The sequence below is a fragment of the Calonectris borealis genome, chromosome 1 (assembly GCF_964195595.1).
Source record: "Calonectris borealis chromosome 1, bCalBor7.hap1.2, whole genome shotgun sequence".
Taxonomy (NCBI): Eukaryota; Metazoa; Chordata; class Aves; order Procellariiformes; family Procellariidae; genus Calonectris; species Calonectris borealis.
Window position 1 is genome coordinate 87065849 of NC_134312.1, and position 10080 is coordinate 87075928.

The 10080-nt window shown below is 51.4% G+C and overlaps 1 protein-coding gene across 2 annotated transcripts; it reads right to left on the bottom strand.

Annotated features, from left to right (window-relative positions):
* Positions 1 to 372: 372 nt before the first annotated feature.
* Positions 373 to 6240, bottom strand: GNB3 (G protein subunit beta 3). 2 transcript variants are annotated; one of them, XM_075164721.1, is made up of 9 exons: positions 6138 to 6231; positions 5534 to 5572; positions 5253 to 5359; positions 5086 to 5149; positions 4802 to 4964; positions 4638 to 4704; positions 3499 to 3700; positions 2113 to 2329; positions 1040 to 1270 (listed from the first exon to the last, which is right to left on the bottom strand). In XM_075164721.1, the coding sequence occupies exons 1-9, from the start codon at positions 6192 to 6194 to the stop codon at positions 1164 to 1166; spliced, it is 1023 nt and encodes a 340-aa protein (XP_075020822.1). In that variant the 5' UTR covers positions 6195 to 6231; the 3' UTR covers positions 1040 to 1163. The 2 variants fall into 2 exon arrangements, with proteins under 2 accessions (XP_075020811.1, XP_075020822.1); XM_075164710.1 differs by having other exon boundaries at positions 373 to 1270; positions 5086 to 5359; positions 6138 to 6240.
* Between the last annotated feature and the right edge of the window lie 3840 nt (positions 6241 to 10080).

Sequence of the window (10080 nt, forward strand, 5' to 3'; positions counted from 1 at the left end):
CATTAATATCTTGACCTTCTGTGGATAAGTCGCTACACTTTGTTGACCTTGGGGCCCCAGGATGTGGCTATGAGCCAACAAGTGGAATAGGGGCTGAATAGAATGACTATGTCCTGTAGTTGAACTCAAATCTCCAAGATTTGCAAGGATGCATTTTCAGCTCTCTATCCCAACTCTAGGGCAGCAAGCCTTGGGACTAACAGCCTCTTCTCAACTAAAACATAGGTGAGGAACACCCTCCCCTGGGGACTCTGAGATAGAGCAAGGTCTGTGGATGAGATGTTCTCTAGATGGGGTCAGTAGGCAGAATTCACAGGAGAAGAGTTATGCAGTAGCTCATTGCCATGCTGGAAAGAACACAGCCTGCAGTGCTTATGTGAGCTTTCTTTATTAGCCTGGGCTATGATGAACTATAACAGACTTGAAAACAGAGGCTGATGGCTACTGGTTAGACAGGGTCACCACACAATGCAGAAGTGAGGCAAAAAGAGAAGGGACAGCAAGAAGCAGACAATAAATCAGAATAAATATAATATTCCTTGGTATTCTGGCAGGTCTGAGGGCTACCTTTCTGCCATTAATGCATAGATAAGACTTGAGCTAAGTCTTCCCCAATGGAAAATGAGCCCAATTTACACTACCTTTTTGTTTCACGTTGCATGATAGAAATCTCAAACCCAGTACGTCTCTGAGGCTGTCTGCAAGGATATAGGACAGCTGCACAGAGAAGCTAGGTAGAGTTAAATCAGGGACAGAGCTTAGCTTGGGACAGAGGTGTTGCATGAGGGGTCCTCTGAAGGATGGGTGTCAATGTGGGTAGAGGTGTTTGAAGGAAGATATGGGGTGTCTGAACTGTACTGTAAAGTCCTGAGACATAATGAACAGTGTTTTGCAGGTCTTCAAGCCTGCACAAGGCTGGAAACTGCTGGGCCTGTTTAGAGGTTTAGAGAGAAGGGCCCATGTGTGTGCTCCTGCTTCCCAGCTCCCCCTCCCTGACCTCTCCTTTCTCTTTCACTCTGGGAGACCCCTACAAGTGACCTGTGTCTAGAGACAAGCGGGAGTGGTAGGTAGGCGTTTCTGCTGTGCTCAGCTGATGATGCTGTTTGCATGGTCTTGGGCTGTGGGCCATGCTGCTGCTGCTCTTTCCCTCTCTGCTGCTGTCCTCAGTTCCAAATCTTGAGGAAGCTGTCCCAGGAGCCGGTGGCAACGGCCATGCCATCTGCCGTCACCCCCAGGCAGCTCACTCTGTTGTCATGGCCAGAAAGGATTCCTATGGGGGGAAAGAAGAGAGGTCAGGAAAAGAAGTGAGGCTTGGGAGAGATGAAGTGGTTGACCACGCCGAGGACACTCATCGTAGGCTGTGTACCTACACCCCTGTGTATCGCGCTGCCTGTTCCTGCACAACGTGTTACAATCAGTACGTGGCTAATAAGAACAAACATGCAGAAGAACATTTGTGCGTGGCATACAACCACCACCCATGGGACTGGCCAAGGAACAATGTTCTTGGGAAGGTCTGGCCAGCTGAATCCTCACACAACTGCTTTCACCCTGGAGCAACGGTAGGACTAAGAAAGGATGGCATCCTTGATAAGACTGAGAAATAGCAATGCCGTTGGTGGGCTGCATTATAAATTTTCAGAGGCTAGGGGCCACATCTGAAAGAAAAGTGGCACTTGGGTGTATTCTGTGTATGAGCATCACAGAGTATCCAAAAATGTTGGATGGAAGCCCAGGTCCATGCCCAGCTCAGTGCCTGGCCACCAAGAGGCACTGTGAGTAGCTGGAACTGGCAAACAGCAGAGGCTAGGAGAAAGTAGGAAATACTACTGGTGCTTGTGAGCAGTTTCAACTAATAGGAACCTTAATGCTCTCTTTGCCCTTGAAACAATGTTGTTTAAAGTCTTGACTTCCTTAACATTAAAAACAATAGTTCTACATAAAAGATAGTTGTATTACTTATGGTGTGCTCCTTAAGTGCGAGGAAGCTTTGTTAGGTTTCAGTGAGTACAGGATGTGTCCCTTTTAGAAAAAATAAGGGCCTTTTCCTTGCCTGGATAGGGTCAGAAGACCTTGCGGGGAATGAAAGAGGGACCTCCAGGAGCCACTCACCCACACGCTCTGCTTTTAGGGAGTCCCAGATGTTGCAGTTGAAGTCATCATATCCAGCAAGCAAGAGACGCCCACTGCGGGAGAAGGCGACTGATGTGATTCCGCAGATGATGCTCTCATGAGAGTACACTATGAGCTCCTGGTCTGCCCGGAGGTCAAAGAGACGGCAAGTGGCATCATCTGAGCCGGTGCAGATGGCTTCACCGTTAGGGAAGAACTGAGGAGGGCACACACCAGATTTTAATCAGGCTGTGCCTTACAGATTTCCTTGACATCTTCGCCTCCCTGCTAACCACCAGGAAGCCACAGAGGTAGGAAAACCCAGTGGGACAAGACACTGGATTGTAAAAGTTGAGGGTGAGACTGATGCTTCTCCTTAGACCAAGTAGTCCCCTTCCACTTCAAGAAAGCCAAAGACCTAGGGGCTAGAGCTATTGCAAGAGGTTCCAGTGCTTAAGGAAGGATTATTGTCTCTCTAACTCTAGCTGTTAGTTCAGGGCTTGACAAGTGTCCACCCATTATCCCCCAGATGGGGTCTGGCATGGTTCAGAACTACGACAGTCTTCCTCTGTCTGATGCTCATACCCCGACCTTCTCATACGCACTCCTTTTCTGTGTCCTTGCTCTGAGGAGCAAAAAGGAGCTCCTCAGGAGCAGGTGTGGCAGAAAACTGTATGGCTGGCAGGGTAGCCATGGGACAGGTGAGAAAGGCTGTACTAATTGAAGTCAGTGGAGGGTGGTTCAAGCGCAGACGTTGCAGGTAGCTGGCAGACTGATTTGGTCTGCCAGAAAGGGATTAAAACGACAAGTTTTTTGTCCTGCCACCTCTAGGGCTCTGGTTTGAATCCTTGCCTCTAAGGGGGATACTTGCCCCAAATGTCTGACCTGCCTCCTGTGAAGATTCCATCTTCAGAAGATCTCCCTGTGATCCCAAGTTACCACCTCTGCTGTATGGAGCTGACCAAGACCCTCAGCTGATTTAGGTATTCCTGCTGCCTCACTTGTGTCCTGCGCCAGGGCTCCTGGAGCGTGCCTGAACTGTGGTTCCTAACAGCTGCTATGAGCAAAGCTGCGCCAGCACCTGTCTTAGGGTGCTGAGCTCCACAGATCATGGTGTGCTGCCTGAGTCCAAGCAGCGCTTTGAGAATGGCAGTCAGACCTAGATGCTTTGGTGCCCCGGTGCCTGGGAAGAAGCCAGCCTCCAAACTTCAGTGAACTCAGGCCCTCCCTGCTTTAGGCTGGATTATGGGGCCAAGGTCTCCTGAGACCCTTGCTGCCCACATAACTGTGACAGCTTCTTTCAACCTTGTCCCAAGACCCTATTTCAGAGCTGGTCCACCCTCCATTTTCCTTGCCTCCCCACCACCGTGCAGACAGCATACATACGCTGATGGCGTTGATATCGGACTCGTGTCCTGAGAAGGTCTGACGGCAGGTGCCCTCCCGCACGTCCCACAGTTTGGCAGTAGCATCGCAGGCCCCAGAGATGAAGAGTTTGAAGTCTGGGGAGACGGCCAAGCTCATACAGTCTCCGGTGTGACCCAGGAACACAGTCTTCTGCTGCCCCGTCTCAATGTCCCAGAGCGCGCTGCGGGAGAGGAGAGAACTTCTCAGAGCCAACCCAGGCAGAGCAGATCTACAGCTGAAGAGCTGTCCTACTCGCAGACAAAAGGAGGGAAGCCATGGGCCTGGCTACAGGATGGGAAAACGGGTGAGAGTATTGCTGGAGTCAGCTGTATACAACAGGAGATATCTTCACAGATGTTGCTGGTCATACCTTCGCCAAAGCAGAGTTAGACTAAGGCTGGGGGTCTGTGAGGTTGACCGTATTCCCACAACTGCAACAACTGAAGGGAATACTGAGAGGAGGTAAAAGGGACCCACAGGCAAACAGCTGAAAAAGGTCTGCCGTACCCACGCTGGTAGGATGCACGGGCTGTGTTCACTGGGATCCCACACTACAGCCAGGTGAACAAGCCCCATGTAACCTTGATCTCTGACAGAAATGCCACATCCTGACTAGTCCTCTGTCAAGAGGTTCTTCCAAAGCAGGTGTTGGGAGGGGTGGGGGTGAATAAAGACTTGGCACTGCTCAGAGTCACAGCACAGAGAGACCTGAGAGCCAGGAACCGAAGGATCCAGGCACTGGCTTTGCAGGTGTCCTTTGCACAGTGGGTAAGACTCGAGAAGTGGAGCGTGTATGTGGGCTTCACATAAAGTTATGATGTTCTGTGTCCGGGAATAAAGGACACTGTGCTTTGTGAGAGCTGACGACATGGTCCCTGCTGCTTCACCAATAGATCTGCATCTTGACCTGACCTCAACCAGGAAAAGAAGCACCTGTTCTGCCAAGGGGGGAAAAATGGATCTGGCTTCCTAAGGTGTTCTGCATGGCTTCCCTGTGTAGGAGCAATTCGTCCTTAGATAGGGGACTGCTGCAGAGCAAAAGGACTGCATTTGCTGATGTGAGCTGTGCCTCTAAGAGCCAGAGGTCATGGCACTAGGATGCAGAAGATAACACTCACCATGTGGTATCTCCAGAGCTAGTCACAATATTGTTGTCATCAAGAAATCGGCAGCAGGAGAGGTAACCTGGGAAGGGGGAACAAGGAAATATGAGAAACGGGGCAGGGCTAGAAGAGTGAGGTTTGGAAGCAGAGGGCAGGTTGCAGGCAGGCAGCACACACACCTGTATGGGCTGAGAGCTCCCTGCTCACTTTGACATTGCCTTCACGAGTCTTGAGGTTGTAGATGGAGCACATGTTGTCAAGGCCCCCGCAGGCCACAAAATTGCCTGAGGGGGCATAGGCACAGGTCATGACCCAGGAAGAACGCAAAGGGATGGCGTGAACCTGGGAGGACAAGAAATCGCGTCGCAACTCCAGCAGTAGAGACGGCAGGGCAAGGACACTTGCCTAGCTCCGAGGGGTCCCACTCCAGCACCCTGGTTTGCTGCAGCCATCTGACTCCTACCTTGTTAGTTGTGTATGTGTCCCATACAATCAGTTTCCCATCTTGTGAGGCACTGACCAGAAGTCTGTGAGAGAGGAACAAGATCATGTTAGTAGCTCTCTTCCCATCAGAGCCCTTCACACCCATGTGCTGTCCTGCACCCAGCAGATCAGCAGTATCTCTCTCACTTGGAGTCCGTGGACCAGTGCATGGCGTAGATCTTGGCCAGGTGTCCACGCAGGGTCCTTCTGGTCCGCATCTGAATGCGGCCAACAACCTCCACTCCAGACACAATCTGAGGAAAGAGTCGGGGGGGGAGAGAAAGAATTAATCTTGGACTGGCAGGAGCTTTACTGCTCCCCACATCTCTGCCTCCTAACTCTGTTTCCCAACTGGAGGGAGTCCCGCTTGGAGTGGTGCTAGCTGACCCCCACACACACTCACCTGCCCAGCCAGCCCTGTCCCTTACCTGAGCAAGCGTTGTGTCTGCACAGGCTTTCCGGGCATCCTGGAGAAGAGACAAGAGCAGGTGAGACAGAAAAAAAGCCATGTGATGAAGGCAATGGCACATGAAATTCGGGGGCGTAGCCTGGGAGCTGCTAGAGGTAGGAACTGTGGCTTTGCTGTGTTTGTATTGTGGCCAGCACAGCGGGATCCTGGTCTGTGACCAGGGCACCTCGGCACCAGTCAAACATCAGGAAGGTGAGCCAAAACCTACTCAGCATCCAGTTCCCCATGCTACCCCCCCTTCCTGTGGATCCTCCTGCCTGGCAGAACACCAGCTGCCTCCCAGAGGAGGTCCTGGGGACACACTACGCTGCTCGCCTGCAGACACAACGCCCATGGCCACTTCCTTCTCACCATTGTAGAGTCCCCTCTTCTCTCCCTTCCTCTCCCGCTCTTCCCCCCACCATGCTATGAAGATCTCCATTAGTGCTTAAATGGCTATGCAGAACTGCAGGGGCTCCAAGGATGTAGATGGAGAAAGCTCAACTCCAAGTTGTGGCTGAGGAGAACTTGGACATGGGGGGTAGACACTCTCTCAGCAGTTTCATGACTGTTGCCAGCATTACCGCGATCTGCTTCTTCAGCTGCTCAGCCTCCTGCTTCATCTGTTCCATTTCCCCCATCTTTCTGACCTAGGGGTGGCTCTTCCACGTGGGGCAGCCTTGATTCTGGGGAGACAAATCAAAGGAGAGAGGTGTGAGGTAGAAAGAGCACTAATATAACTGCTCAATTATGCAAATGTAGGCATCTCTGATAAGGGCTTAGCAACCATTTCTTGGCTGACTGATTGGTAATGTCGTGCTGTATCCGGTCAAAGCCCTTAGCGTTTGGAAAGTTTGTACTGGGCCTGATCAAAGGTCCATTTGATTTTGTATCCTGCTTACATGTACACTGGGAAGCCGAAGACCTCCAGAACCTCTTGCTGATGTTCTGGCTGCACTTTTCCCCTCACCTCTTTATTTATAACCTACCCATTCCAGGCCCTACCAAGTCCTGGGTCTTCTTCATCAGCTTCTCCCTGTCCACGGCCAAGCTGTCCATCTCAGCTCCAGGAGGATAAAACTTGATGGGGGGAGCCCAGTGGCTATTTCCTATCATTTGTCCTAGGCAAAGCATCACCAGTCAGTGCCCACCAGCTCTTTGACCACCTGTTGAGGTGTTCTGTCAGGGTTCCCTTCTAGTTTCCCATCCAAAAAAAAAAAAAAAAAGGTGGATATCTAGGGAGTGATCTAAGAATATCATAAGCAGAGAGTGGTATTTCTTCTGCTTTCCTAGCCCCAGCTTTTCATTGACTTCCAAAGCTAGAGGCAGCATTACTGTATGCAAGTTCTTGATGGATTTTTCTTCTATGCGTTTGTCCACACACTTTTTGCACCCATGCTGAAATTTAGCATCCTCCATGGTGAGGAATTCCACAGCTTAGTGGCATGCTCTGCAAAGAAGTTCCTGGTTCTGTTACTGCCAAATGGCACTAGTTCCACTTGGTGGTACTGAGCTTTTGAGTTGGAAGAATCAGTAAATAACGTCTCTATTCAGCGCAGCATCACTTGGTTTTTTTATAGATTTTTGTCATACCCGTCTTCATCCATCTCTTTTCCAGACTGCAGAGCACACTTAGCCATTCCTCCCATGTAAGCCATTACATCCTATTACCTCTGTTGTTCTCCAAGCCCTTTTCAGTTGTTTACAGAGTATAGATGATACATTTTTGCAGAAAGGGCAATGAACCAGAACTATAATCCATATTCAAGATACAGGTGCACCATGTGATTATACAGCATCTCCATTTTGTTCTCTCTTTCTTGTTATGTGCACTTAAAACTTCACCAGTGATTCTAGCATTTCCCAGTCTTGTAGACAAATTTGGTCTTTATTGCTTCAATATTTCCCCTGGGTAGGTGTGAGTGTCCAGATGTGCTCCAGGTGCTCTTCATCATTAGAACCAGCACTTTGCCCCAAGGCCAAGAAATGCTCCAGCAACATCTGCAGAATTTCTTCTTCTAGTCCCTGTGAGTCACATCGCTTCCATCCCCCTCTGGCCTGTTGCCTGAAGGCCTCCTTTCTTCCAGCCAACGGGGCTTTGGGTCCTTCCATGCCAGGCTGCTCTCTGCTGTGGGCAAGCACATGCAGATAGCTCCCAAGTCCCACCTTTGCTCGCTGCTTCGTAGAGCTCTTCGAGTTTCCCTCCAAAATCCCTTCCCCTGAACATCTCTGTGGCTTTCCTTTGATCTTCCAGGCATGGTGAGTTTCTGCTTGGTCAATAACTCCCAAGGCATGGCTTGAGTGTAGGAAAAACAGGGAGATACAGGTTTCCCCCATCTCCCAGGAGGCATGAGTTTATCCCAGAGGGAGGCTATTTCAGGCTCTCTACTCTCTCCTTCCAGTCCCCAAGACCTGGCCTCTCCACAGCAATCCCCTCCTAGAGCTTCTCCCAGCTGGAACGGCACTGGCTTTCTGCTCTCCAGGCTGTCATTTCACAGGCTGTTGGCCATCTGAGATCATCACCCAGCCACCTGCCCTAATCTGTCTTTGCGGACTTCTGCTTTTGCCCACCCAGACCTGCATGGAGGTGGGAGCCTTGTTCTCTCTTCCTTCCAATTTCTGCCCCAGGTGAAGCTGGCTGCACACATCCTCCCCACCACCCATCGGGTCCCCAGTCTTCCTTGCATCTCTCCTGCTTTTTTACCATTGCCTTCCCTTCCCCGGGTGTTTCTTTCCCAGTGCTGGCACTAGCACCGGAGAGCCAGTTCACAGGCGCCTGCTCTGTGAAGTTGCACAACCAGATGAGGGGCTTTTGGAGCTGGCAGGCAGATGAAAGGGCAGGGGCACGATGTCGAGGACGGATAAAAAGGGCTAAATATAGAGAAGGTGCAGCTCAGGTTCAGGACTCTGTCCAAACCTTTAAATCCCCTTCAGAGAACACTCTAAATGAAGTTGGGAATTGTTCTCAGCCTCAGAAGGACAAGGAGCCACAGATGAGCGACAATAGCAGCTCCAGCTTCGCCTGTCACCTCCCCCCGTCACATCCCAAGTGCAGTTTGTGGGGAGTGCGTTACCTGGTCCCCAGCAGAGAGCAGAGGCCCATGGCAGGTGTGCAAAAGAGCACACGGGCATGTAAATTTAGGACAGGAAACGGGGGAACCAAATGGGGGAAGAACAGGGGAAAGGGGAATGGAGTTTGGAGTCTGGCCAAGGCATGTTCCTGCCATGACCAGCGGGACCTTAGGGATGCAGATTTCTTGTGGATCCAAGATCAGCTCATGGTTGCTCATGGTAGCAGCCCAGCCTGATTTTAGTGGGAAAGGCTTCTGAAAGGTGCACACTCAGTACTTTCTGGAAGTAAGGGCTCTTTCAGGTGGATGCTAAGCAGTAGAGGAAACCAAGTCCCTAGGTATCTTTGAAAAAGCAATTCACCATCACCACCCCAGCATTGCAAAGAGCTACTGACAGGAGGACCCTGCCATCAGCACTGGTTCAGACTTGTGCCTCCTACAAGCATCACTGAGGAGCATGGCACAGCCAAACAGAGCCTGGGCTTAGTCAGTTCACGCCAGCCCTCTTCTGAGCTCTGCCTTGGCTGGGCTCATCCAGTTCACAGTTCTTGGCTTTTGAAACCACGTTTCATTTCTTCTGCTCTCCCACATGACAGTTCTTTCCCTTCCTGCCTTTTCTGACAAACTTGCTGGAGGCACCTTCTGTAGCGCTCCTGTCTGTGGGCAACCAGACCCATCCTGAGCCCTTGGGTGTCTGCTCATAGCAGACCAAATGCCTCTACTGTGGCGTGAGGCTGAGGGGGGTCTGGAATCATCCACCTTCTGCCTTTTGCTGCCACACCACGACTTTTCCGAGCAGTGGCTACGTCCCTTGCACCATGCCATGGCGGGAGCCCAGCCTGCACCCCAGGGGCTCTCCTACCGAGCCACCTGCATCACTCCCTCGTGGGGATCAGGGCACAAGTGATGGGTGGGAAGAAAGGAGAGGTGAATTTCCTTATTTCCTATCCTCTGGGTAGCTTTCTCCACACTGGAGAGGGAGTGGTCCTTCTGTGGGATGCTGGGAGAGGGCTGTGAATAGAAAAGGGAAAGGTGCAGGAGGGATGCCTGAGTATTAATAGGCAGCATCCCTGGGTCTCTGTGTAATCCCTGGCTGGCCTCGCATGCTCTGGTGACCCTGGGCTTCTTGCAGAGCCGGATACAGAGATGATCCCCCTCTCCTGTGATAGAGATCAAAGGCCAGGGTAGAATTACCCTGCTCTGCTCCTCGCTTTCTGAGGGTTCCTTCTCCATCCAGAAAAGCAGCCAGCTGCAAAGAGATGTGTACACAGGGGCGCACCGGGAGTGCAGGACTGTGTACAGGTAACGAGTGCCAGGTCCCTCAGGGGAGGTGTTACCCTCCTGTTCCAGCCTGCAAACTGGTGAGATTTACCTGCCAAGGGGAGAACAAGCAACCCCACCCCAGTGCAAAGCCCCTCATCATCGTAAAGACATCTCAGCGCTAAGCCCAACTCCT

Bases quoted from the DNA above. Each gene is read 5' to 3' on its own strand.
- GNB3 (XM_075164710.1), bottom strand. From the start codon at position 5,571: ATGCCCGGAAAGCCTGTGCAGACACAACGCTTGCTCAG. The intron at 4,705-4,801 runs GTGTGTGTGCTG...CCCCCTTCCCAG, and splicing joins GGAGCTCTCAGCCCATACAG to GTTACCTCTCCTGCTGCCGA. The intron at 1,271-2,112 runs GTGAGTGGCTCC...TTCCCCCCATAG, and splicing joins CCTAAAAGCAGAGCGTGTGG to GAATCCTTTCTGGCCATGAC.